Raw genomic sequence first — 23,483 nt, forward strand, 5'->3', positions numbered from 1 at the left:
TTATGTTGATTTAAAAAAAAGAACATACTTAACGGTGCTTTGAACTTCTTCCAAAAATAATGATCTTAAAAAATTTTCATAGCACACCAGTTGAAAATCAGTGTACTGTACTGTATTGCAGCAAGCATCGTGGTCATGGGTGTACCTTCTAGGAGCAAGGGTAGACTTGGAGGTGCTGTGGCCTTTAGTGAAGAAATCCACTTTGCTTGTTCAAAACAATTGGCTTGTAATAGTGGAAAGTTCATTAGTGAGAGAAATACACAGAGAGTTCATTCACATTTTGAGGCCTATTCCAGAAATGCTTTGTTATATATCTGTACCCTTGTTGGCTTTATCTGTACATGAAATGTGTTTATCATAATCTGAGTTGAGCAAAACTGTTCATTTTATAATCTAAAAAATAGGATTTAACAATTATATTGACAAATGTTAAGTAATATGACATTATACTAGCTTTTCTCTGTAGAGTTGACTTTAAGAATTTTGAGGGTGTTCTACCCATTGTTATAGGGCTCAGGATACACTTTTGAGGGTTGGAGTTACAGGTTCTTCTGTGATTATCTTAAGTTTTAACTTATTTTAAGAGCAATTCTTTTTTTTTTTTTTATTTGAGACGGAGTCTTACTACATTGCCCTCGGTAGAGTTCTGTGCCATCACAGCTCACAGCAACCTCAAACTCTTGGGCTTAAGCAATTCTCTTGCTTCAGCCTCCCAAGTAGCTGGGACTTACAGGCGCCTGCTGCAACACCCAGCTATTTTTTTTTTTTTGGTTGCAGTTGTCATTATTTAGCAGGCCCAGGCCGGGCTCAAACCCACCAGCCTCAGTGTATGTGGCGGCGCCTTATTCAGTGAGCTGTGGGCGCTGAGCCTTTAAGAGCAATTCTTTTTTTTTTTTTTTTTTTTTTTTAAATTATAGCTGTGTACATTAATGCAGTCATAGGGTACAATGTGCTGGTTTTATATACAATTTGAAATACTTTCATCAAACTGGTTAACATAGCCTTCATGGCATTTTCTTAGTTATTGTGTTAAGACATTTATATTCTACATTTAGTAAGTTTCACAAGTACCCTTGAAAGATGCACCATAGGTGTGGTTAAGAGAATTCTTAAGAAGCCTTACCTCTGTTGAAACCAGCTAAAACCATCTTCCTTACGCTGCTTTGTTATTCGGTGGTTAGCGCAATATTAACTACCTTAAAATGTCAAACTTTTTTTTATCTTGGTCAGAAGAACATCCTTAAGGAACCATGCAGTTTTTATTGAATCCATCTGAGATCACTTGTGAGAATGGAGTGGTTACTTACATGCCTGGATCATCGGGGAGGTATATATAGCAGTTTTTTGCTGCAGAACCTCAAAGAGCTGTCAAGTTAGAAATATTACTAAGACATGGAAGGTTAAACCTATGCTTGGGAGATAAAATATATATGTTAACCAGAGATTGCTTGCTTACAGAGAGAATGCTGGAGAACCAGAGTCCTGGAGTAGTTTATCCTACGAAATACCGTACGGAGACTGTTCTGTAAGGCATCATCGAGAGTTGGACATCTATACATTAACCTCTGAGTCTGAATCACGTCACGAACCCCCATTTCCCGGAGACAGTTGCACTGGACATATCTTTAAACTTATGAACATCCAACAGCAACTAATGGTAAGGAAGGAAATCTCCATGTTTAAGTGTGTGCCTCCCCCCACTCCCTCTGCAAATGAACCTTGATATAATTAATTAGAGCATGAAAAAGCTCTCCCCAAAGACTGTGAAACCTCTAAGGCAGTGTTAGTAGTATTAGATGTTACCACTTACCTAGCATTAGGGTTGTAGCAGTAGAGAGATTGAGGGATTTTTTTCATTGGTTTTTGTTAGGCTTTTGAAATAATGAAAGATTGTCATATACATACATTACAGATAGAGAAATATAGAGCAACTACAACTAAATTTCCCTGGCACAACAGGAGATTTGTCTGTGTTTAGTTTAACTTTATAAAATGAAATGAACAAAAGAGTTTATGAGATTATTGCAAAAGAACAAGAACTTAAATTTACCCAGAAATAAAGCCTTTTTACAACGATTTTAGTGAATGATGATAGAGTTACTATATTTAAATTGATAGTTGTTTGGTAAAAAGATCACTGAAAAAAATAAAGATTTTATAATCTACTCAAGTCTTCAAGATAAAGTTGTTGCCAGACATAAAAACATTACAGACTCCCTGGTAGCATTTATTATGGATAATATAAACGTCATATGGGTACATCTCTCTTGGCCATAACATCTGAAAGGCTAAGTTTAGATGATTTTTCCACCCAGTTTATTTCAGAGCTGATTTGATTTGGAAACAGCTTGACAATAATTTCATTTCCGGTCATCGAGGGCCAGCTCAATACCAGAGGCGGCTTTGGGAGCAGGCATTATTTTTGGCCAGTAGTTCAAGAGACTTCATAGTAAGGTGGTATCATGCTCCCTCTGCCTTTTAGGGTCGTGACCTCTGCCTTTTAGGATCATGTCTATTCCATAGCAAGTGACTTTTATTTTCCACTAAACAGTCTGCCAGGAAATCAGATTTTTCCCTTAGCTCATTTTAGTAGGTAAAAGATAGTCCAATTGACAATACTGGTTTATAGGTATGAAAGCCACCTACAAGGTGTGGGAATGGCTGGTAGGAAAACATGAGAAATGAAAACTAGGGTAGCACACATAGGTTATGAGCATTTCAGTTCTTCAGGACACACCTCGTTTCTCCAGATCCGTTCTTTGTTAAATTTAAGGACCTACTATCATGATTTTTAGCAGATTGTCATACTTGTAGCAGGAATGGTAACAAGCTAATTTTGAATACTGCTGAACATAGCACTGAAGGTTTTTTAGTAAAAGTTCATTTTGCTTTTGCTCGTACTTTTTAGTAAAAAGACTTTAACGAACAGCACATTGTAACACATGTGCAGACTTTTATAATAGATTGAGTAAGTAGATAGAACCGTCTAGTGATGAAGTCTTAGAGGTGCTCCATCTGTTTCCCAGGTGCGTGAATGAGAGAATGGATGGCAGTAGATATGCATGAGGTCATTGTGGTAGATTAGAGGATGAGTGGAGAGCAAACCAGATGTTCTAAAATGGTCTTTATGTTTTAAAAATAGTATTAGAAGAATTCTCAAAATTTTGACATGCAGATAAATTAACTAAAGATCACCTGTGATTTTCTGTTTTTCCCATGTCTGTACATGGTATTTTTGCATAAATATCTTAGATTAAGTATGGGTTTTATTTTTTTCAACACTGTGTTGTAAATATTTTTTCTGAATGCAATATGACTTTCATAGTTAATTCTTATATAACAGCATATTATTTCTTCTACCAGTTTGAATCATAATTATCTTAACCATTGCCTTGTTTTATCTACTTAATTTTAAAATTTTAAGGTTCCAAAAACTAGTTTTGAGATGAGCTACAATATCCATGGTACCTTCTGACAGTAATCAAAAGTAAAATGTTAGTGTTACTGTGTATGTGTTCTTATCCATTTCATATTTGTATTGGACAGCAGAGGTTAAAGAATGTGTACCATGCGCTACTGTTCTTGAAATTATGAGCCTGTAACTAAAATGGTTATGTTACGGTGGGGTGGAGTGTCTTTGGGAGATTAAAGAATACTGTGTAACTCCTCAGTAAGCATTCATGCACAAGAACATCTGCCTGCACCTTGTGATTGAAAAGAATTTATCAAACTGTTTAGGATTGGTTTTTACTTATAAATATGAGGCAGGCTAGAAGTAGGCTGTGCCCCTCTAAAGACCCTATAAAAGTATCTTTCTCAGCTGCTCATTTAAAGATATCCACTGGGGTTTTTTAAATTAAGATTTTTGAGACTCCGTTTTTATCTTAATAAAATAAATTTAAAATGTAGAAAGTAGTTATTTCGTGTATCCTAAATCATTCGTAACATCCCAGTAGATATGCAGATGCAGGGAAAGAAACTCATATCAGGAATAATAGAAAATTTATTTGTATTTTTTTTAGATCAGCTTATGCTGTGACCTTAGAAGGGCTGGAATGGCACTGAGTTCTGTCCAGTAAGAGTTTTGCTTATAGTTATCAGTGACCTCTTTTCCTGTGGGTGGTGTTTCAAAATCATCTTTCATTTCTTCCTAGAAAACAAACCTTAAGCAGACGGACACTCTTACACCCTTAATGATGACAGCACAGGACTCTTTCAGCCCACACCGTGCCCCAGAGACAGATGGACAGTCCCTTCTCTGTGCATCCGAGCCCACAGGCACCCAGCAGCTGTCTTCTGAACAGACCAAGAGTGCACCTTGCTGCCGAGGGAGTCCTGGTGGGCAAATCGACGGTCCCTGTGACTTACCAAACATGACTGATGATGAGAATGCAGGCTTTTCCCTTAGGAGGAAAAATAAAGATGCGGAAAGAGAAGCAGAAGGGGTGGAGCCAGCACCTACTGGGGACTCCAGAGCTGTATCGAATAGAAGCAACTGTCTCCAGAGCCTGCCTGACTGGGGAACAGAAGGCTTAGAAGGAAACAGAAATGAAGAAACTGGAACAGAGTCTTCTAGAATGGCCACATACCAGAAGTCTCTGAGCAGTGGAGACAGTGTACTGCAGGGAGACATGGTCATGGAGCCAGGCACAGCCCAGTGTTCCTTGGGAGGTAAACTGGCAAGCAATTCATCAACAGATGCCAGCACCCCAGAGACTGCAGGGGAAACGGAACATGGTCTCGTGAACCCAGAGGCAGGTGTCCAGAAGAATGTGCCTCAGGTAGGGGGAAGTACAAAGGAGAGATCAGAGAATACTAACGTCAGCACAGCTGGAGCCTCGGGTGCACAAGGCACAAATAAGCCCATGGATGAAGCCATTGTATCAGACTGTGTCTCTGCCGCAGGTTCCCTGTGTGGTAACAAACCTGCCGAGTCTTTACTCACATTTAATAATAGAGAGACCGCCATTGAAAAAACAGCAGAAACTGAAACTTCACGAATTTGTGAAGAGAGTGCTGGTGCTCCAGTAGATCAGAGCACTCTGGTCATTCCAGCCACTGCAAAAGACAAGAGTTTAGAAGGCTCAGAACCCAGAACTCCCTCAGCAATATGCCAGGCAGTGTCACCCTCAGCTTTAACCTTTCCTGAGCTAGGAAAAGATGTAATTCCAGGCCAGAAACCAGAAACAAATTCATCTCATGCTCAAAGCCAAAAGAGTGAGTCACCTGTTTGTTCTACAACTGGAGATGGTAAACTTTGTGTTGACTCTGCCTGTCAACAGAACAGAGCGACTTCTAGTGGTGAGGTAGTTGCAAAGCAGTGCAGTGACATAGCCAGCCAGCCGGAAAGCACCACAACAGGGCAGGCCAGCACACTCGCCCTGCCCACTGCTGTCTGCTGTGAGGACTCACAGGCCAACACGGCCACCTCTGACCCTGTAAGAGATGCCCAGGAAGGTGTGGATTTTTGTTCTCTTAAAGTTTTGAATAAAGAGGGCCAAGGAAAAGATCTGAAACGAGATAAGCCTTTCACAAATACAATTGAGGGAGTTTCACATCCACATCCCGTTGTCCCTAAAACAGAGAGAGAACTAGCTCCAGACCAGGCACTGATCTCAGACGGCACTTTCTCTCTGGCAAACACTCCAGGCAGTGAATCAGTAACCAAAGATGACGTAATTTCTTTTGTCCCCTCCCAGAAAGAAAAGGGAACAGCAACTCCTAAACTCCATACGGCTACAGATTGTAGAAATGGCTCAGATGGAGATTCGCATGGTCCCCGTGAGCAGCCAGTAGAAGACAAAGCAACAGGCCCGGCTGCCTCAGAGCCTGAGCCCAGCATGGGGAATACCAGCCCCACAGGATGTGCTGGAGAGCACGAGGGTCCCGGTCTCTCAGCAACCTCTGATGTTCTAAATGTCGAGGAGGGTACTGACTCGTGCCCACTAAGTGTGGGCAAGGACACTTTGGCCTCCGGTATGGTTTTGACCGAAGAAGGAAAAAATCTGGTGGCTCCGGAAAGCTTGGCAGCTCAGGGAAAACGTGACAGAGATGAACTAGTGACTTATCCGTCCTCTAAGGAAGATACTATTTCTTCGGGAACAGTGCAAGAGCAGCTCAGACCACCACCTCCTGGACAAGAGACACCGGGATTTCTTGAAAAACCCAACTCAGCTGCCTGTGCCAGGGACAGTGCACTTCACAGTCAGTCACTGGATACACCCTCTGCCTGTCTGAAGGCAGAAACTAAACCTGACAAGGAAGTGGCTCCACGAGTCTCACTGCTGACCGAAGGTGGGGCTGCACAGAGCCTGGTGCCACCTGGAGCAAGTCTGGCCGTGGACTCGAGGCAGGAAGCTTTGGGCGCAGAACAGAGCAGCTCACTTCTGTTGCCAAATGGGTCTGAGACTCTTCACTGCCTTCGACCTTGTGCTCTGGATGTTGGAGTGAAGAGCACTGAGTGTCAGGGAGCAGCCACCTGTGAGGTGAGGGGAAATGTGATGGTGGATGCTGTTGTGTCTCAGCGAGGCACTGAGGGGCCCAAAGGAAAGGATGTGTCACACAGTGCCCAAGAGAAGAGTATGATCCTGGGTTTGCCAGGAGCTTTGCCAGACAAAGGTGAGACTGACCTACAGCAAGCTGCAAGCCCAGAGATAGCACCTCTTAACTGGGAAAAAGGGAAGCTGGAGGGAGCAGATGACAGCTGTGCCAAAGGCGACTCCAAGGAAGCACAAATGGATGGCAAAGCACATCCTGTACTACTGCAGCCTGTTGCCAGGGAGCTCCCCACGGACACAGGGCTCTCAACTCGTGATAATGAGGCCGCAGCTGGTGTGAGTGAAGTCACAAGAACTGTGTCCCCAGGCAAAGGAGGGAGACCTCCTTCACCACCTTGCGCAGTCTCTGCACAAGCCGCACATCTGTCTGAAGGAGAAGACTTGATAGAGGTGGCTGCCAGCCACATTGTGGATGCTGTCATCGAACGGGTCAAGGCCTTGGGAGTACCACTCCCTGTGGGGGAAATCAGGCACCCATCACTGTCTAGTCCTAAGTCGGGCCCTCTGACTAAACAGCTGGAGAATGCTCCCACGGAGGAAGTGAGTGCGTTTTTGCCTGAAGAGACCTTGCCAGTGGGCAGTATTTGTGAAGAATCCTCGCAGAATTTTGCAGGATGTTTTGCTGGAAGGAAGGAGCCGGAGAAGATTATTCTGCCTATCCAAGGGCCTGAGCAGGCAACAGGTAAGCAAAGCAGAGTACAAAACTAGTAGTTCAAGAATTGGATTCCCTTGAGTCTCTGTAATATGCTGGCAAAAAGATAAGCACAAGACATTTTTATTTCTATGTCTTATGTTCGTTGGGTAGATCCCCAAGTTAATAGTCAACCACCATTCGGAGAGCATGTCATCTCAGGGGTGGACAGATTCTGCTTCCGTATTTGTATTGTAAACTCATGGCTTGATTGCTTCAGCCTATAAATAGTCTCTGTCACTCTGGAGCTGTTGGAACTTTCCAAACCTGGAAGTCAGTGACTAGATGATAGGTGCTCTAAAGTAATGAAGTTAGTAGATGTCTTTATTCACAGGGCTTACTTTCCTCTAGTATCATAGTAAACAGTGCTGAAAAGATGTGTTTCATTTACAATACTGAGAATCCCTTCCTTTCCTATCATTTTAGTCTATATTCTGAGCAAATTGAAAGTCAAAATGGTTTCATGAACAGCTGTGAGTATTCTTATAAGCCGATTGCCTGAAATCCAAAATGGTGATATTAGGTCATTGGTTTGGGGGTAAAGGAGGACTCCCTCCTTTTTTTGCCTGAGGAGCCGACTCTCGGTTCCATTGCCTGTTGCTTTTGGGCAGCAGTCTGGGAATTCAGGACTCTGCACAGCACAGGGGATCGGATGCAGGATTTCCGCCCAAGCCCAGTCTGCTGAGCTGCTGTCACAGGGCAGACCTTGCGTCTGCTTATCTTGGTGAAGCAGCTGCAGCGAGCAGATTGCTCACACAGCAGCCCGTTCCATCTGTGGGTAACCATGGCCAGGGACAGCAAAGAGAAAACCACTATTGCTAAGTGGAAATAAACCATCTGAGTAAAACTTCTTATTGGGGGCTGAGGCTGAAGCTAGAGCCAGACACAGTGTTGACTCCTGAAGTCTTTAAAGGTCAGTTTGATGCACACTTTTGTATCACTACCTGTTACCAGCTGTAGGCTAAAGACCCGTCTTCATGCTTACACCTAGACTTCTCTAGGTAAGAAGTAACTTCTTTTTTGTCTTTATGGTTTGATAAATTGTTCTTGCTGTTCTTTTTAATTTTTGAAAATCCTTTTATGTATAGTATGTATTAAGAGTATGGGGGGTGGAGAGAAACGAACAAACAAAAGTTGTTAACAATGGCCAACAATTTAAATACAGTGGTAGTTTTCCTTGGTGAAGGGTGTTCAGCCATTTCTAATCTTTCTTTTTCCCAGTTGAGGGATTTAAAGAATTTGACTGCGATGTAATTTTTTGAGACTTCAGGCTTTTAGTTTTATTAATGTTTTGGATTGTTACTGATATTTTTTGGCTTCTCTAACAGAATTTAAATGAGAAAGTCTCTAATTTTTAATATAAAGCACATCAACAATTCTATTTTGGGGGCCCTGGCAGGTTGGCATTTTGGAAGAACGGGAGTGGCTGTAAGCTGATGCCTGGTTATGTTCTTTTCATTTGGATGCTGCGTCCTTGGCCACACAGGCTGGAATTATTCCTCTTCCTGGCTCAGGGGTCAGAATTTAATTGGAGCAAATGTAAACTATGGCACTCTATAGTACTCTATGAGAAAAGGTTAAAACCAGGGAGAGTTTTAGGCTTTGATTTTAATTAGTACATAAATATGGCATAGATGCTGAGAAGTGATAGCCAACATGTTAACATACTAAGAAGGAAGAAAGAGGATGAAGTTTCAATAGTGTTATATGAGTTTGGGGGTTGCTTAATTTTGTGTAGGCGAGTTGCTTGTTCCTGCTACCAGGGCTGAGAATAGCCTTGGTCTTCATGATCTCACAGTACAGAGAAAAGCAGCCATCAGTGAAGAAATTGGTGCTTTTTTTCAGAAAACAGCCAGGACTGGGGAAAGTCCCTAGTCATGTTGCCCTAGAGAAAAATCACCTGAATGTGATCAGAACCAAAGGGTATTTCTTAGCCACTGTACATTCCACTCATAGATTTAACCATTCTCTTTTATGAGTGAGGAGTTACAGGTTTAACTGCTAGTTTGGAACGAACCAATTAAAAAGAAGGGGATGTGATGTGTCACCCATCGGGAGCATTGGGCAGTGTTAGAAGTTGAGGGTGCATGACTCTGGTCCTGCAGAGGTTGCCAGCACCCCCCATGCCTCAGGAAACACTGTTCACTGGTGTGGCTGGTTGCTAAGGCAAGGTACTTATCTTCAGTTGATAGGTATAGGAAAGTAATAAGGTTGTGCCGAAAGTCACATTCCCAGATTAATAAATTAAAAATCAGCAGCAGCCCCATTTACCCTCAGAAATAGAAATGCTTTGACCAATGAATAATTCTAAGGGGATTGCGTAGTCATTTTTTTCAAAACTTTAATTACATTTTATGAAATTTAACACAAATTTTGGTTCTCTGGCAAGGAAACTTGTTTATACACTTTTAAACTGCTAGTAAGATGATATTATAAGGGCAAAGAAGAAAAGAGATTTACAAGTGTTCATTTATACAAATGTAGCTTTCCTAAACCTCACGTAGACTTTTTGTACATGTCATCTGTGCTGCTGGACTAGAATCTTCCTCTGATAGTGGTGAGAGAAACTCTTCTGCTCTTTGGTATGGGAAGCATTTTTCTCTGGCAGAGTAGTGGCACCACTCGTGACAGAAAGTTTTTCACGTGAAGCTGAGATGCAAGTTTCGTTTGTATTTGGGTTATTAAGGTGCATTTTTACTGTTCAACCATGAGTCTCCTTTGAAGAAGTGTCAGGAGACTAAATTTGTATCAGACATCATTTTTATCACTTCCTTCCTGTATTTGCTTGACCATATGGTGGTCAAGTAACAAAAAACACCACTGTTTTGTCTGTGGAGCATGGCCAGCAGGAGGTCAAATTTGTAATTCTAGAGAAAACAGGTATAAAGACTTTTTCTGAAGAAAAGGAATTGGTAGTTTGTGATTATGTTTTGGTTTAGGAAGAAATAAAATTTAATAAACAAAAAATAACTTGGTAGAATAGTTGAGACTTACTAATTGCAGCGATGGGTGGAGCAGGGTGTGTAGTGTGTTTTTACAGAAAGTCAGACTGGTCCCAGAGGCTTTGTCCCATTCTCAGTGGCTTTTTTCTTTTTGTCTTGTGCAAATCTCTCTTGCCTTTTTGATGATGACCAAGATGGACGACCTAACTTCAGCCAGTCTGTTCCCTTAAAGGTTATGAGTTTACTTTTCCATACCTAAGTCAGAATCACACCCATGGATTTGTCATGAAAAGTCAGTTGTGAAAATGGACATTCACTAGTCATTGAATTGGATCTTCCCCTTAGCTTTAAATCCCTGCGAAGGCTGGGGAACCCCCACCCCAACCCCCCCAAAGCATGTGATAAAGGAATAGCTCAGCACAGAGTCAGAAATGACTCCAGCTCTTGACTGCAAAAGAATATTTTTCCAATTAATGCAAAGGCAAAAACAAACAAGACACATGAAACCTGGAGCCTGTTGTGTAAATAAGAAGTCTCAGGAGCCCATTCTTTCAAATGTACTCTGTAACCAACCCCCTTGTTCTCTTCAGATATGCCGGACACGAGAGCTGATGATGAAGTGGATTTTCTGAGTAATACCATTGCGAGTTCGGTTTCTGAAGAGGCAGCTGCAGGGAGTGTGGCTGTTACACTTTCAGTGAAACACAGCCTGAAGACCCAGGCGGTAAGTGGCATCAGTGATTTGTGAGAGCACCGTGCGCCTGTAGCCTGGTTGGCTGTGTCTGGCTTTATGGCTTTGTTGTTAATCCCCCCCCCCCTTTCTTGTTACGTAATGTGCGTGTGTTGTTGCAGTTAACGTCTGTGTAGGGTATGTACCACACAGCAGGGTTTGGGAATGAGCCTCTCCTACGTGAATTCCTTGGCGATTATGATGACCAGCATTGTCTCCATGAGCACAAGACTTTGAAATTTGTCATCAAGCTTAGAGTATTACAAAATGAGAGTTACCAAAAAAGGGGGGGGTCTATAAAAGCCTTGATTAAACTCTTCTTTCTTTATATAGAAACTGGTAGCAAAAATTAGATTTTTTACTTCATAGCTCATCTAAAATGTGAATGAAGTATTTCACTTTTGGGGGTAAAAAAGATTGAATAAGTTTTTTTATAATAGTTTATTGTGATATAACTCACATACCATAAAATAAGCCCATTCAAATATAGCACACAGTTCAGTGTATTTTAATATATATACACATATAGGTTAGTGCACCTGTCACCACTGTTGTAATTTAAGAATGTTATCACCCTAAAAAGAAACCCCATACCCACTGAATAGCTCCTGCCCCCCTCTTTCCCCTCCCACAGCCCCAGCATTCCCTGGCCTGCCCTCTGTCTCTGGATTCGCCCATTCTGGAACCTCATATAGATGGAATCACCCAATAGGTGGCCTTTCATGACTGAATTCTTCGCTGAGCATGTTTTCAAGGTTCATCCATGTTTAGGATTGATCAGTATTTCATTTCTTTTTATTGCCAAATAGTATTTTGTTGTGTGACTGTTCCATGTTTTGTTGTACATTTGGATTGTGGACACTTTTTGGTCTTATGATTAATACTGCTGTGAACATTGGTGTGCAAGTTTATGTGGACGAATGTTTTTACATACCTAGCAGAAGAAATGGTGGATTTTTTTTTTCTTTTAATAGAGGCAGAGTATCTCTTTATTGCCCTTGGTAGAGTGCTGTGGCATCACAGCTGACAGCAACCTCCAACTCCTGGGCTTAGGTGATTCTCTTGCCTCAACCTTCCAAGTAGCTGGGACTACAGGCACCTGCCACAAAGGCTATTTTTTTGTTGCAGTTTAGACGGGGCCGGGTTTAAACCCACCACCCTTGGTATATGGGGCCACAGACGCCGCCCAGAATTGCTGGATCTTAATAGTAATTCTGTATTTAACATTCACTAGATATTTAAAAGTATTTCTTTTCAGGGCCTTGAGATTATTTTTATTCTTGTTTAAAGCTACTAACTTTTAAAACAAGGGAACTTGAGAGAAACAGTGCTCTACACTTTAGAGTCCATGATGGTCAAAGAAAACTTTTTAGAAAGCTGAAAATCAAGTTACCAGAATAACTCATACTGCCCCTTTTTGAAAATTGGTGCCCCGTGGCTGGACTTGACAGGGGATTGTTTTTGGTCTTCAGAGGGCTAAGTTGGAATTTTTTCTTGAAGTTACCTCAGTAGGTAAACAGAATCATCAACTATCTCAAGCTGTTTCAAGCATATGAGTAGTGATAAACAAGTCTTGTTTTATTGGAGGACAGTGGTAAGAAGGTGCTGACTCTTCCAACCCACCCCAGTACAGATAGTATTCATGACTAATACCTGGGTGGTGACTTGTATAGCAGGCGTTAATTCAGACAAATGTTGCTTTTGCCCTGGGGGAAGAAAAGAGAACACACCCTGCATGGGTACATGTGTCTTTGTTTCCAGACGCCTTTCAGAAAGGAAAGGAAAAAACTCACATCCTTGAATTGAATCGCCTATTTCTTAGTCCTCCATTGTAATGTTGTGGTGTCATCGAATCCAGGATGGTGCTTGGCTGCAGGCCCTTTGCTTTTTTTTTTTTTTTTTGAGACAGAGCCTCAAGCTGTCCCCCTGGGCAGAGTGCCGTGGCATTACAGCTCACAGCAACCTCCAACTCCTGGGCTCAAGCGAGTCTCCTGCCTCCGCCTCCCAAGTAGCTGGGACCACAGGCGCCCGCCACAACGCCCGGCTATTTTTTGGTTGCAGCCGTCATTGTTGTTTGGCGGGTCCGGGCTGGGGATTCGAACCCGCCACCTTAGGTGTACGTGGCTGGCGCCTTAGCCGGTTGAGCTATAGGCGCCGAGCCAGGCCCTTTGCTTTTTGATGAGGGATATCTCTATCCTGATCATAACTTGTCTGCTATAAAGAAGGAAAAAAAAAAGTCCTTTCTCTCCCAACTCCCTTTCCTCTTATTTTTCTTCTAGTTTCAGGAATTGAGAGAGAGAATCTGGTTGATCAGCATGCCTCATTTTTAGGTAAAAGAATAAACCTTTGGAGAGTCACATGACTAGTTCACGGTCAAACCCAGCTGGAAGAAGAGTTTGGGGGTTGATTTTCTAACCGAGGACTTACCCAACAGGGAAATTCCCAGGCTCTGTGATTGGTGGAGATATTTTAAGAATCTTTAGAAGCATATAATTTGCTGGAAGAGGTCTATACTTTGGTCTGCTTCTACCTTACATAGTGGAGAAAAATCTATGTGAATGGGAAGGTCACTTCACAGTTTTTAGTTCAGAATACTAGAAGTTTTTGTGTTCACAGCATTGTTATAGCAATGTGAAATCTTGACCCTCTGTTGCTCTGCCAAATGTGCCTTATTTGCTGTGAATTGAAAGGTCAAGCATGAGCTCACGTTTAAATGTTCTGTGTTTCATTCTCTTTTCCCATTTAACTCTTCATAGACTGCATTCATTGTGTAGGCATTCACTGGTTCAGGAAAGAGCAAAGGTCTACAGACTTTTCTGTGAGGGACAGAGAGTAAATATTTTAGGCTTTGTGGAACAGTCGCTGTCACAGCCAGTCAATTTTAGTTTTACGGTGTGAAAGCAGCTGCATACGGAAATGAATGAGTGTGACTTTGCTTCAGTAAAATTTAAATTTATAGACGTTGAAAAGAATTTCTGTAGTGTTTATGTATGTGTCCAGAAATATTCTTGTTTTGAATAATTTTTTCTAATCATTTAAAAATGTAAAATCTCCTGGGAAGCACCCATGGCTCAACGGAGTAGGGCGCTAGCCCCATATGCCAGAGGTGGTGGGTTCAGACCCAGCCCTGGCCAAAAAAAAATTGTAAAATCTCCTAGGTTCTTTTCTTGGGCTGTGCATAAACACACAGTAGGGCACCGGCCTTCAAAATACTTAACGTACCAATGCAGAAAGAGAAGAAGTGAGCTGATTTCTTACCTTCAGGGCAGAAAGTTCAAATTCTGTCTCTCCTGAATTAGCTTCTCTAGAGCTCAGTTTTAACATCTTGTCTTTCGGTCTTTACCTAGAGCTGTGTGTTCGTTCTGAAAAAGACTTAGTTTGCAACTGTAGTTCAAGGAGGAGTGGTATTTGCTTAATATTATTTTAATTCAATCTTTCTGACACATGCCTAGTCTGTGTTGGCTTTGGGTATAGGCCAGTCAGTGCTTCACTGAATCATTGTTTCATTGAATCATCCTCTCCAAATGTAAAACAGAACAAATTCCTGTATCTTATACTTTGCTACTGGGTTGAAAACCTAGAGTAATGATGAATTTATTGCAGTTTTCTAACAAATATACAGAATCTATTTAAATTCTTAGGGATGTCTTCCTGTTTTGTAACCTCCTTTAAACACATAATTGTCAGAGTACAGAAATGTCTGTCAATAGTGGCACTACCAAGGATTTAAAGGAAAAAGCTACACTTGGGTTTTCATTAGGGTAGTGGCAATACTTAGTCTAGTCTGATACCTGTCATACAAACTAAAGAGTAATTTGTCAGTCTGTAACCTGCTTGACATGTATTGTAAATAATCCCTTACCTTAGAGGTGAAATGCTGAAAGTCATGGTTCATGAAGGAATTAGGCAGTATCGGCATTAATATTTGAGGAGAAAACATATGCATGTGTTAAAAGCTGCAGAATTCTCAATAGTCTTTAACTGATGTTTCTTCACTGGGTTGAAAACGTTCACAATTTTGAGGCAAAGTCATTAACATACATGGTAGAAGCTCCATAACTGACCGTCTCCTAAGTTGACTTAATTTTCACAGATGGGACATGCACCACATGTACCTGTCAGTACAACAGGTGTAGTTCCTTATGCTGACCCCTTCTGTATGCTGACTGGCTTGTCACAGTCCCTTCGGTGCTGCTTACAGAGGTCCTACTGTATTATGGTTCATTACCATTGTTCATTTTGTGGTTGTGTTTTGTTACTAAGTATTGCCAAAGTTGTAATACTAGTTCACTGGTAATACTCAATATTCTCTTACGTAACTGGTTTCAAGGTTCTCAGATTACCTTTTATTGTCTTGTTTCTTCAATGAGTTAATGTATGTAAAGTGTTTAGAGCTTGGCACACAGCATATACAGTTTTGCATTATTGTTACTGATTAGTTGTATAATTCCAGATTCCAGTATCCCATTCACTCATTAAGTAACTAGTGGAATATAGTGGTTTAGACACAGTTACTGCTTTTTGAACATACGTTATAATAGTATCAGGAATACTATCAGAAGTTAATGTTGGGAGATGTGGAACTTGGTTTACTTCTGAAACCTGTAGAATTTGAAGGAACCTCAAAGATTATCTAAAGTATAACACCTTTGCTTTGTGGAAGAAATGGGTTCAGTGTAGTTAAATGACCTAACCTTGTTTCACAACTAGTCAACAGCCAACTGGACTAGAACTGTGCTAGTGATGTTTCCAGAATACTATTGTTTCTTGAAGAATACACTAGATTGGGCCTCAGGAAGCCCAATCCACTAGATTTAGGATGGGTTTTTGTTTTGAACAAGTATTCCTGAGTGATGCTTATGCTCACTAAAATTCAAAAGCATTGCACTGTACTTGTGCTTTGGTGGTAGCTGGAGAAATTCCTTTGGCCATTTTAGGATCAAAGTTGATTTACTTGAAAGTAAGTCTCTTGGTAGTATTTATCTGCATCTAAACAGATTATAAGAACAAAAGAGCTTATTTGTCCAAAGAGCTTGCTTTTGATGCAGAAATTATAAGATTTCATGCCTGTAATCCTAGCACTCTGGGAGGCTGAGGTGGGTGGATTGCCTGACCTCACGAGTTTGAGACTAGCCTGAGCCAGAGTGAGACATATATGATAGAAGCTCCATAGCTGACCACTGTCTCTAAAAATAGCCCGGGTTGGCTCGGCGCCTGTGGCTCAAGCGGCTAAGGCGCCAGCCACATACACCTAAGGTGGCGGGTTCAAATCCCCAGCCCGGGCCCGCCAAACAACAATGATGGCTGCAACCAAAAAATGGCCAGGCGTTGTGGCGGGCGCCTGTAGTCCCAGCTACTTGGGAGGCTGAGGCAGGAGACTCGCTTGAGCCCAGGAGTTGGAGGTTGCTGTGAGCGTGATGCCATGGCACTCTACCCAAGGGGATAGCTTGAGGCTCCGTCTCAAAAAAAAAAAAAAAAAAAGCCCGGCTTGTTGCAGGCACCTGTAGTCCCAGCTACTCGGGAGGCTGAAGCATGAGAATTGCTTAAAGCCTAAGAGTTTGCGGTTGCTGTGAGCTGTGACGCTATGGCACTCTACTGAGGGTGACAAAGTAAGACTCTGTCTCCAAAAAATAAATAAATGAGATTATCTAGGCCTGCTCTTTCTTTTCTTCCTTTCTTTCCTTTTTTTCCTTCCTTTTCCTTCCTTCCTTCCTTGCTTCCTTCCCTCCCTCCCTCCCTCCTCCCCCTGCCCCCTAGAGTGCTGTGGCGTCACAGCTCATGGCAACCTCTAACTCCTAGGCTTAGGTAATTCTCGTGTCTTAGCCTCTTGAGTAGCTGGGACTACAGGTGCCCACCACAATACCCAGCTGTGTTTTTGTTGCACTTTGGCCGGGGCCGGGTTTGAATCTGCCACCCTCCATATATGGGGCTGACACCCTACCCACTGAGCCACAGGCATTTCCCTGCCTTTTATTTCTTAAAGAATGATATGGAAAGGTATAGAACCAGGGGGTGAATTGGAAGCAAGAGATGACATTGAATTCTTACATTTTTTCTTTATTAAGAGATGACATTGAATTCTTACATTTTTTCTTTATTAAGAGATGACATTGAATTCTTACATTTTTTCTTTATTTCTGAAGAAAGCCTTCTGAGCCCACTCACCTTGGGAGTGTGCTTCACAGGGTGTCCAGGAAAGAATTTAGTCCTGTCTCTCTGCCCAGTGCTACAGACAGATATACTCTATGTGTTGTAGGGATCTTTTCTCCTTAAGTGGCCAAGTTCATTAGGAAGGAGCTTACCTCCCCTGGGGTATCTGTTCATTTGAGGGATCTTTGTACTAATTTCTTTCCAGATGCTCATGGCATAAGCTTATTAGCCATATGGAACAACAGTCAGCTCCTCGAGCCAGTGTATCTTGTCATGGTGCCCACGGGCCTAGCAGCCAAACACACAAGAACAAATATGTTCAAGGACAACTGTAAAATCCCATATGTTGAGTATTAGATTACTGGGAAAATTTATTCTTTATTTAACATACCTTAATCAAAACATTTTACATCAGAACCATGATCCCTTTTAAAATAGTTATATAACTGAACATCGGATTAACTGAATTTCTATTCCTACCAAAGTGTTAATGTTTGTTGCTTTAGGGTGGTCGGAAGGGCAGTGTTAGTCTTGGAATATTTTCAGTTAATACCTCCTTGACTTCTCTGTCCTTTCATTATTTTTAATGAAACACTTTGTTTTCTTTCCTGTGTCTCAAGGGGGCGAGCTTGCATTTCCATCTCTAGTCCAGGAGTTTGGTTAAAAGCCTTTGTTTTGTGAGGCAGGCTGTTCACAGCTTTCCTGTTCAGCTCTTATGTGAACACGTGGCCCCCACCAGGCTATCTGGTAACCACGCTGAAGCTGTAACACTGATGTTCAACATGGCTTACATGTCTCACCCTATTATTTAATAGTTGTCAATTTTAAAAAAGGTCCTTTAAAAATGTCTTTGCCACCTTATTTATACATGCAGTTTTATCACCTAAGAAAAGGCAGACTGGCCTCTTTTTGAGTTGCCAAGAAGTCTTATCTGCATACATTTCGCATTTAACAGAGCTGGGGTCTCCCTTTAATTGACCCTTTTGGGTTTAAAACTAGAGAAAACTTAAATTCTCAAGCTTTTTCCTGTAAACTTTTTGGAGACACTTTTTTTTTTTTTTTTTTTTGAAACAGACAAAGTCTGGCTCTTTCCCCTGGGGGTTAGAATACATTCACTTTATCTTAGCTTACAGCTACCTCAAACTCCCTCTCTTTTCCCCCTCCCCTTCTTTTTTTTGTGTAGATAGGGTCTTGCTCTTAATCAGGCTGGTCTCTTGAACTCTAGTGAACCTTCTGCCTCAGTCTCCCAGAGTGCTAGGATTACAGGCCTGGAGACACTTCCTAATCTCCTCTGAAATGGAGAGTTTCCAGGAAAGTCTTGCAGTGGCTCCTTCTACAGACTTTTAATATAGCTGAAGAAAAGAACCCCAGATTGTAAAGCTGAAAACGGCAAAACTATATTCTTAATGTAAAACTATCCATAAATAATGTTTGTAAGTATGTAATTTAATAATCTGGTTATACATTTTTCAAGTGACCTTGAGCAAGTTATTTAATTTCTTTGGTCTCTGTTTTCCCCTTTGTATAATGGGCTTTGTTTGCTTGTTTGTTTGTTTGCTTGTTTTTGAGACAGTCTCACTATGTCACCCTTGGTAGAGTGCTGTGACATCTTGGCCTCCCAAGTAGCTGGTACTATAGGAGCCCACCACAACACCCGGCTATGTTTTGGTTGCAGTTGTCATTGTTTAGCAGGCCCAGGCTGTGCTCAAACTCGCCAGCCTCAGTGTATGTGGCCAGTGCCCTACTCACTGAGCTACGGGTACCAAGCCTATAGAATGGTTAATATCAAAATTTTCTGCCAGCTCTTAATTTTTGATTAGTGTATGATTGTAAATGATTGGAGCAAATTTAAAAATGTGGAGGTCTGTGTTGTATGTTAGACCATAAAGAAAATTGGGGGACTTTAAAATTACACTTTGTTTAGTGTGATTTCTTAGTGATGTCTTGCTCCTGGGCCACCAGAGTAGTGAAGGTAGACATTGTATATGAAATTGTCCACTCTATCCAGAAAAAGTTACAGGGGCACCAAATTCAGAGGTTTCTGGTCTCCTAAGCTGCTCAATTTTGCGATACAGCTTTTGGCTTTGATTTCATTCATTTATTCACTTAGCAAACAGTATAAATAATTGCCTTTTCCTGGTCAAGGTATTGCATTCAATATCTAGCAAACTTTTAAAAGTTAGATATTGTTTCTGCCCCCAGCATACTTAAATGAGAAACCAAACATAGGTAAAATCGCAGTATGTGAGACTAGCCATCAGGTGCCATCAGTGTGCTATGGGAATTCACAGAGAGAAGAGTCCTCAGGAGGTGCTTGTCTGAAATGTGGGGGCATTTCCTGGGTGATAACCATACTGCAGCAAATGTGATATTGACGTTTTCAGTGGAAGGACAAGGGTTTTTGTGCCTTCCGGCCTTGTAGTTATTTCTTTCTTTCACAGTGTACTCACCCCTCAAAGATGATAGCATTGCCTAAGAATTGCCAGAAATGCCCCACTTGCAAGGTTACTGGTCTGCCCCGACTAGGAAACTGAGAAAGTAACGTTTACCATAGAAGTATGAAGAACAGAAGTATTCAGTAGCATATGGACCTTGTGGGAATTAAACAAGCAGTGCCTCTGTTTCAATATTTCCATTCAGCCAGTGAAAGCCTATGTTCTCCCGCCTTGCTGCTTTAACTGCATGCAGTGATGTATTTTGCTTTCTTTCTGAGAACCCCTAAAGCCCTGTCACTGCTTGTGGTCATAAACAATTATTAGGACATTGTCTTAAGTATTTATTTCAGTGCACATGTGAAGTCTTCCAAAAAAGTTAGTTGGTGGTGAAAATACCTTTCGTGAAGTTTAGGACACAGAATTCTGTTTTGAGCACATTTAAAATACCTTGAGTTTAAGCCTAACTTGGAGGTAAGTCTAAAACAGAATATTTATTGTGTTAGCCTTCCTTATCTGTAGTTGGCATTTGATCCTGGCTCAGTCACCAAGATTGATATACTTTTAAGAATTTTGAAAGCTTAATCATTCCACTGGGGTTGGAGTTTAGAGGTTATAGATGTGTAAAAATGAACCATTTTTCATGTGTGATTTCCTACTAAAGCTATTTTTAAGAAATTTCTGAAACTGTTTGAACTAATTATAATACAAATACAGTAGAGTTTTCATCCTTGACCACCTCTTTAAGTTGACCTACTTTCACAGAGCAGACATACACCTCATCTCTGTGTCAGTACTATAGGCCTAGTTGCTTATGTTGACGACCTTTTTTTGACCAGTTTGTTACAGTTCATTAGGTGGTCAACATACTGTAATTGGAATAAATATACAGCTTCACAAAGTGAACCCTGTGGGAATATTTATTTCAAAGTGTAAAGTTGGCTTGGAGCTTTCATTCATGTGAGGTATGTTCATATGTGTGTGCTGCTTTTACTGTGTGGAAGATGAGGGACCTTGGGAGCAGCATACCATCTGGGAATTGTTATCCCCTCTCTGAGGCAGTTTAAAAAAAAAGGGTGGAGAGAGATAAGTAGTTAAAAATTATGAATATTTTATTGCTGGGAATCTCCTTGAAGAAAGATCAATTTAAAAGTGCTTGAATTGGAACTGTCCCATCCCTCTTTTGTCTATTTGTAGAAAGAGCATAGGATCAGAAAATTAGTAGTGGAGTCATTCAAAGTTCTTTTCTATTCATTTTCTAGATTGTGTAACGACAAGAATCTCAAATCTTCCAGCAAGAATTGTTCTCATTAATACAGCCGTTCTCAACCTGTGGGTTGCGACCCATAGGAACTATATTAAAGGGTCACAGCATTAGAAAGGTTGAGAACCACTGCATTAATAGAATCTTAGTATAGGGAGGTTTTTTAGTGATTGTGAGGTTGTCCCTTTAATGTTCAAAGAAGGAACTTGGGCCCAGACAGCTTGTGTGCTCAAAGACCTGTCATCATGTGCCCAGCCAGTTACTGGTAGAGAGTTCCCTGCTTGCCCACCTCTGAGAGAACACCTCGTCATACTGAAATTAGCTGCTTAGTGTCACACAGTGGGCTGGAGGCACCCTACAAGCCTCCCCAGGATTTCTGCTGATTACAGTTCTGTTCTTGTTCCACTGTGAGAATTCTTAAATAGAACTATCTTTACTGGTCAGTGATTCTCCTCTACTTTATTAAGTACTTTAATTTCCACCCCCTCATTCACTGAGAAAAATTATGGGAAGGATACAGCTGAATATGACTTAATGCCTTTGCTGTGGTTGATAAGCAGTATGCACCTGCTACCCTGGTGGCTCTGTAGTGCTCCTTTTAGCAAGTTGCTGTCTGCTAGAGATTCTTAGAGGCCGTGGTTGGGCCATGTGTAGATTGCAATACGGGGTGATTTGGACAGACTGAAGATTCCTCCTTCCTGTCTTCTCCTTCCAGAGAGAAGGAATCTTTATTTTCATGTGCACCTGTTCTGTGTTACCTTTCTTAACATTTAGTGAAATTGGTACCTACTAAGGCAGGCAGAGGATCTTTGGTTCTAAAGGGCCTGCACAAATACTCAGGGTTCCAGGTTTGTTTAATGCTGTTTCCTGACAGTGCTTCAGGGGACAAATGCCTTGGGAAGGGAGGAGCTTTCTGCTTGCACATCCTTTGGAAGGAATGTGTCCCAGTAGCCCTAGGGAAAGCAGAATTGTAGGATCCCCTTTCTAATACTCTTTATCTTTCTGTTTCCGTGGAAATGAGAACTTATGGAAAATGTGCTCTGCTCAGTTTTATTTTTTGACATCATTAATTTCTTTGTCATCCTTCCTCATTTTGCTGCCACGAAGTCTGTTATATTCATTTTCCCCCTGAATCATCTACAAGCCTTGCTCTTTTTTAGGCAGAAGACCTAGAAGGGAGCGGCATACAGAAGGATACGCAGAGTGGGTTTGGTTTAAGCCTCTCCCTACCCTGCTGAGCTAGTGGCTGAGGGAGAACCAGGGACCAGCTCAACTACAGGCCTCTTGAAATTGGCCAGTCTGGAGGTGATCTGCCAGGAGAAGCACCAGTGCCCCCCTGGTGTGCAGTCTGCACTTCATGGGCAACAGGGCGTCTCTTCTAAGTGGCTGAGGAGATTTTTCCCTTATTCCACCCCTGTGAGGAGCGAGGCTGTGGGGAGACCACAGACTGACTTGTCATCAGGGAAGCATTGTGTCGGCATGTGAGTCCCCAGCTTGCTTGGAGGAAGGGACTACATTCCGACAGTGTAATTTAGTCTTAGGATCTTTGTTACAAATATTTACTATTGTGCATTTCCAAAACTACTTGAATCTTTAATTTGGTAACATGTATTGTTTTGCATACTGAACGTTGTAGTAAAAACCGGGGATGCCATGCTGGGTAAAGTGACTAAGATTATAAATTTATTTTAATTATTCCTCCTGTTCAACTCTAACTTTACTTGATGACCAATCTCTCTCTCTCTCTTTTTTTTTTTTTTTTTTTTGTACTCTATAGTAAGAAGCAAAGAAATGAACCAGAAGCTGTTGCCTGGGTGCTGGGAACTCAGAGAAAGGATGTTTTAGTGTTTAGGCCTACCTACACTCTGATCTTCCTACTGTTCACTTCTGGTAGCATTAAGTGGAGTTTTGCTGAAATGTTTCACTCAAGGGATTTTCCCTGTTGACAGCATTGCTTGTCTTAAAATAGAAGAGTTGGTCTTTTCATTCCACTTCCAGAAAGTGATGCCTGTGTCTTGATTGTTTTGCTGTGGAACAGTTCCTGTCTCTGTTACCCTCATACTCGACACGATAGGCTGTGTTCCTTCCTGGGAGTCGTTGGGTTTCCCTAGTGGGATGATGGAAAGGAGGGAAATAGAGGTCTGGCCCTCTTCCCTCATTAGCGCTGAAACCTGCTGCTGTGTCTGCTTCACATCAAGCTCAATGGATATTTTTCTCCTTGTCTGAGAATGTTCTTTCCTCCTTGAGTAAGGAAAAGGATTTAAATGCTGGCTTTCTTGACATGGAACTTCAGTGCAATTGCTATTCCACCTGAACCCATTAGAAGGAATACCTACAAGCTGTGGGAAGAAGTTATTTCAACATTGGCATATATTAAGTATATACCTCATATAATGTGGACGTTGCTCTTAGGCTTGCTTTTTAAGTTGAAAGAATTAGACGACTTAGGTCTTTTCACAGCTGTGGTCATTTCATGGTCATCTGAGACTAGCTGTACTCCAAAAACAGAATCCTGCTCTGTCTTGTAGGATTTGAGAAGAGTTTGACATTAGCACACCCTGCAACCCCTTAGGATTATTATGAAGCTGCTGGAGGGTCTTAAGAGAAGTTGGCAGTGAGGAATACAGATGATTATCAGAGTTATAGTGTATTGCTCCCTGCGCCCTTTTGGTCTCCTACTAGGAGCTACTGTGCTTTCACCTGTTCCTAGAGCGGGG

The 23,483-nt window shown here is 41.6% G+C and overlaps 1 protein-coding gene across 7 annotated transcripts in view; it reads left to right on the plus strand.

Moving 5' to 3' along the window:
- Nucleotides 1-23,483, plus strand: part of AKAP13 (A-kinase anchoring protein 13) — a 298,016-nt gene that overhangs the window by 152,481 nt on the left and 122,052 nt on the right. For all 7 annotated transcript variants that reach the window (XM_023512618.1, XM_023512611.1, XM_023512612.1 and 4 more), the window contains 3 exons: nucleotides 1,459-1,657; nucleotides 4,155-7,239; nucleotides 10,781-10,914. In XM_023512618.1, coding sequence (XP_023368386.1) covers nucleotides 1,459-1,657; nucleotides 4,155-7,239; nucleotides 10,781-10,914 — 3,418 coding nt within the window. The remainder of the gene's footprint in view (nucleotides 1-1,458; nucleotides 1,658-4,154; nucleotides 7,240-10,780; nucleotides 10,915-23,483) is intronic.

Source organism: Otolemur garnettii, unplaced genomic scaffold (genome assembly GCF_000181295.1).
Source record: "Otolemur garnettii isolate 467f Iridium unplaced genomic scaffold, OtoGar3 scaffold00029, whole genome shotgun sequence".
Lineage (NCBI taxonomy): Eukaryota > Metazoa > Chordata > Mammalia > Primates > Galagidae > Otolemur > Otolemur garnettii.